Source organism: Cottoperca gobio, chromosome 16 (genome assembly GCF_900634415.1).
Source record: "Cottoperca gobio chromosome 16, fCotGob3.1, whole genome shotgun sequence".
Taxonomy (NCBI): Eukaryota; Metazoa; Chordata; class Actinopteri; order Perciformes; family Bovichtidae; genus Cottoperca; species Cottoperca gobio.
Genome location: NC_041370.1, coordinates 236,464 through 241,434, shown reverse-complemented (window position 1 = coordinate 241,434; position 4,971 = coordinate 236,464). Strand labels below are relative to the sequence as shown.

Sequence of the window (4,971 nt, the reverse complement as noted above, 5' to 3'; positions counted from 1 at the left end):
GAGATCAGGACCGAGGAGGAGGAGAGCAGCAGACCCAGCAGCAGCAGCTCATCCTGGGGTTCACTGCACACACACACACACACACACACACACACACACACACACACACACACACACACACACTTGAGAAACAACATCACTCTGTTGACACTTTGACTCCATCTAGCTTGTTGGACAGCTGGAAAGTAACTACATTCATCATAAGTACTTAAGTAACAATTTTGACATACTTGTACTTGAGTATTTCTATTTACTTTTACTGCTGATACTTCAGTAGTGTATCTGAATACTTATTGTAGTACTGCAGTACTTCTAAACCTCTGTGAGAGTCACCTGTTCCCAGAAACTAGACCCAGAAACTATACACTGAAACTAGTCCCAGAAACTGATCCTAGAAACTAGACCCTGAAACTAGTCCCAAAAACAAGACCCAGAAACTAGACCCAGAAACTAGACCCTGAAACATACTGTAACATGTTTATATTAACCATCAAATGTTTACCTAACCAGTTGTTTCATTAAGATAAAAAAGGCAGCAGCAACACAGAGTGTCAAACAGCTTCAAACTAACGTTAAAACACATAAAACCAATGTGCACTATGAACTCACTGAACCGTTAGAAGCAACATGCACACAAACAGAAAACACAGAAAACAAACACAGCCGACAGAAACGGATAAAGAGGCAAACCTTCAAACTGAATTAGCCTCCAAACCCGTCACTACGTTTTCAAATACTCTAATTGGGATCAGCTGCAAATCTGTCTGCAGGACAGAGAACGTAATGGTGGAGCTCAGACAGACAACTGCAGAGAGGAGCCCAAAACCTGATCCCAGAAACTAGTCCCAGAAACTAGTCCCAGAAACTAGTCCCAAAAACTAGTCCCAGAACCTAGTCCCAGAAACTAGTTCCAAAAACTAGTCACAGAACTTAATTCCAAAAACTAGTCCCAGAAACTAGATCCAGAAACTAGACCCTGAAACTAGTCCCAAAAACTAGTCCCAGAACCTAGTCCCAGAAACTAGTTCCAAAAACTAGTCACAGAACTTAATTCCAAAAACTAGTCCCAGAAACTAGATCCAGAAACTAGACCCTGAAACTAGTCCCAGAAACTAGTCCCTGAAACTAGACCCAGAAACTAGATCCAGAAACTAGTCCCAGAAACTAGTCCCAGAAACTAGACCCAGAAACTAGACCCTGAAACTAGACCCTGAAACTAGTCCCAGAAACTAGTCCCAAAAACTAGTCCCAGAACCTAGTCCCAGAAACTAGTTCCAAAAACTAGTCACAGAACTTAATTCCAAAAACTAGTCCCAGAAACTAGATCCAGAAACTAGACCCTGAAACTAGTCCCAGAAACTAGTCCCTGAAACTAGACACAGAAACTAGATCCAGAAACTAGTCCCAGAAACTAGTCCCCGAAACTAGACCCAGAAACTAGACCCTGAAACTAGACCCTGAAACTAGTCCCAGAAAATAGACCCAGAAACTAGACCCTGAAACTAGTCCCAGAAAATAGACCCAGAAACTAGACCCAGAAACTAGATCCAGAAACTAGTCCCAGAAACTAGTCCCAGAAACTAGTCCCAGAAACTAGACCCAGAAACTAGTCCCAGAAACTAGTCCCAGAAAATAGACCCTGAAACTAGTCCCAGAACCTAACTCCAAAAACTAGTCACAGAACCTAATTACAAAAACTAGACACAGAACCTAATTACAAAAACTAGACCCAGAAACTAGTCCCAGAAACTTGACCTAGAAACTTGTCCCAGAAAATAGCCCCTGAAACTAGACCCAGAAACTAGTCCAAGAAACTAGTTCCAGAAACTACACCCAGAAACTAGACCCTGAAACTAGTCCCAGAACTAGACCCAGAAACTAGTCCCAGAAACTAGTCCCAGAAACTAGATCCAGAAACTAGACCCAGAAACTAGACCCTGAAACTAGTCCCAGAAACTAGACCCAGAAACTAGTCCCAGAAACTAGTCCAGAAAACTAGATCCAGAAACTAGACCCAGAAACTAGACCCTGAAACTAGTTCCAGAAAACTAGTCCCTGAACTAGTCCCAGAAACTAGTCCCAGAACTAGACCCTGAAAACTAGACCCATCACAGTTTAAAAGGTGCAGAACATTAAGGAGGGGGTTCTTGATGCAGAGGTTGTACCAGTGTTTGCGGTGGATGAGGCTGAATAGGAGGATGCTCAGTGTGATGACGATAGTCACGGCTGCAGCTGAGCACACAATGCTGAACTGCAGCAGGCCGACGTGGAGACGCTGGCTCCAGCACCAGCGTCTGGTCTCTGGCTGCTGCTGCACCTGCAACACCAAAACTTTAGAATTTAATAAATAACTACGATCCTCTTCAAGTGTGTTGTATGTTCCTGCATGTAGTTAGTGTAGCGTGTATAACATGAGCTGTGAGTGACATGTGAACAAAGCCCTCTGCACAAAGCTTCAGAATATAGAGAGGAATGAAAGTGGAAAGTTTGGTGTATGTAAGTGCTGCTGAAGTGGAGACTTCTGCTGAAGAGTGTGAGAAAAAGCTCCTTTAGAGAAAAGCTCCTTTAAAGATATGTAACATTCATACATGTTGTACACACTACAGGTGAACAGGGTCATACATGTTGTACACACTACAGGTGAACAGAGTCATACATGTTGTACACACTACAGGTGAACAGAGTCATACATGTTGTACACACTACAGGTGAACAGAGTCATACATGTTGTACACACTACAGGTGAACAGGGTCATACATGTTGTACACACTACAGGTGAACAGGGTCATACATGTTGTACACACTACAGGTGAACAGGGTCATACATGTTGTACACACTACAGGTGAACAGGGTCATACATGTTGTACACACTACAGGTGAACAGGGTCATACATGTTGTACACACTACAGGTGAACAGGGTCATACATGTTGTACACACTACAGGTGAACCGAGTCATACATGTTGTACACACTACAGGTGAACAGGGTCATACATGTGTACACACTACAGGTGAACAGAGTCATACATGTTTGTACACACTACAGGTGAACAGGGTCATACATGTTGTACACACTACAGTGAACAGAGTCATACATACATGTTGTACACACTACAGGTGAACAGAGTCATACATGTTGTACACACTACAGGTGAACAGAGTCATACATGTTGTACACACTACAGGTGAACAGAGTCATACATGTTGTACACACTACAGGTGAACAGGGTCATACATGTTTTCACACTACAGGTGAACAGAGTCATACATGTTGTACACACTACAGGTGAACAGAGTCATACATGTTGTAACACACTACAGGTGAACAGAGTCATACATGTTTGTACACACTACAGGTGAACAGAGTCATACATGTTGTACACACTACAGGTGAATAGGGTCACGTTACTGTTTTAATTGTTATGGTCTGTGATACGTTCAGTGATTTACCTTTAAACTTCAGCAGGTGGTTCATCAGTCGCAGCTGCTGGGTGGAGGTACTGAAGTCTCCCACCAACACGTCACCGCTGCCTGCAGACGACACATAAACATCAGAAACCATCCAGAGAGTCATGGACTCATAATTTAAGCAGACATAAAGAAAAACAGCATGTCATATTTCAGTGTAAACTAATAACTGTGAGTATTATTTCATAGTTTCATAAGATGTGGATATTCTCTGAGAATAAAGTGGTAAACTTGTGTTTCTTTGACCATAAAAACGCAATTTATCTGACTTGTTTCTCGTGAATGTACGACTTTAATTATGTAATTCTGATTTCTTTCCCCTGGAACATTCCCCCCCTCCCTCCCTCGGCTCCATAATTTAAAATGTTATTAAATATATTTCCTGCTACGGCCCTCGTATTAAACGCACTGTTAGCTTCATGAAAATGACACATTTCTCTGAAACATTTGGGATAATGTAAGAACACAACTGTTTTTTACACATTTTAAAGCAGAAATGTTACGTATTATACCTTTAAATGACTTCCACAGGGGACTCACCTTGAACCTGCACCAGCTCGATGGACGTCATCCTCTCCCCGTTTCGAAAGAAACTGGACCCTGAAACACAACGGATAGAAATCAGAAAGGATAACAAGCAGCTGCTGTGTTTGGTGTGCGGCGGCGCTCACTGTGACTCCTTCAAACTGCGTCTGCTTCACGGCATTCAGCAGCGTCCTCTGAGCCTCCTCGCCGGTGCTCACGTTCCTCGGGCTGCCGTACTTCTCCCGGTGCTTCACGGCCTCCATCGCCTGACTCAGAGCTCGGGCTGCGACCCACACGGCATCGTAGGCGAAGGCGTGGAGGGGGCTGACCTTTGACCCTTCCTGGCTCAGCTGTGTGAGGTAGGAGTGCAGGTAGTCCTGAGGAGTCTGAATTATCATTATTATCATTATTATTATCATTATTATTATTATTATTATTATCATTATTATAATGGTTATTATTATTATTATCATTATTATTATCATCATTATTATTATTATTATTATTATCATTATTATTATTATTATTATTATTATTATTATTATTATTATTATTATAATGATTATTATTATTATTATTATTATTATTATTATTATTATCATCATTATCATCATTATTATCATTATTATTATTATTGTCATTATTATTGTTATTGTTATTATTATTATTATTATTATTATTATTATTATTATTATTATTATCATTATTATCTGTGAGCTGTGACTGACAGCTCTAGAAAACTTTGAGGTAAGACTTTTATTTTGTATATAAAACCATTTAATTAAAATGATTTAAAAGGAGCCTCATACTAAACTGAAGAAAAGTATATTTAGTTGATTTATTTAAATAATATATAAAGATATATTTATAATATTCTGCCAGAGAACACGACATTACTTTTATTTAACTATATTTAAACTTTATTTAATTTTCTGCATAAACTTCACATTTAGTCTTAAAATCTCACAAACCTTTT

General features: G+C 40.1%; 1 protein-coding gene across 1 annotated transcript in view; it reads right to left on the bottom strand.

Annotated features, from left to right (window-relative positions):
* The window catches only part of LOC115020955 (gamma-aminobutyric acid type B receptor subunit 2-like), a 12,035-nt gene extending 7,642 nt beyond the window's left edge, over positions 1-4,393 (bottom strand). The window contains 6 exon segments of the mRNA XM_029451057.1: positions 1-63; positions 2,166-2,281; positions 2,283-2,317; positions 3,453-3,533; positions 4,011-4,063; positions 4,158-4,393. The exon segment at positions 1-63 is cut by the window's left edge and continues 52 nt beyond it. Coding sequence (XP_029306917.1) covers positions 1-63; positions 2,166-2,281; positions 2,283-2,317; positions 3,453-3,533; positions 4,011-4,063; positions 4,158-4,393 — 584 coding nt within the window.
* Positions 4,394-4,971: the final 578 nt, after the last annotated feature.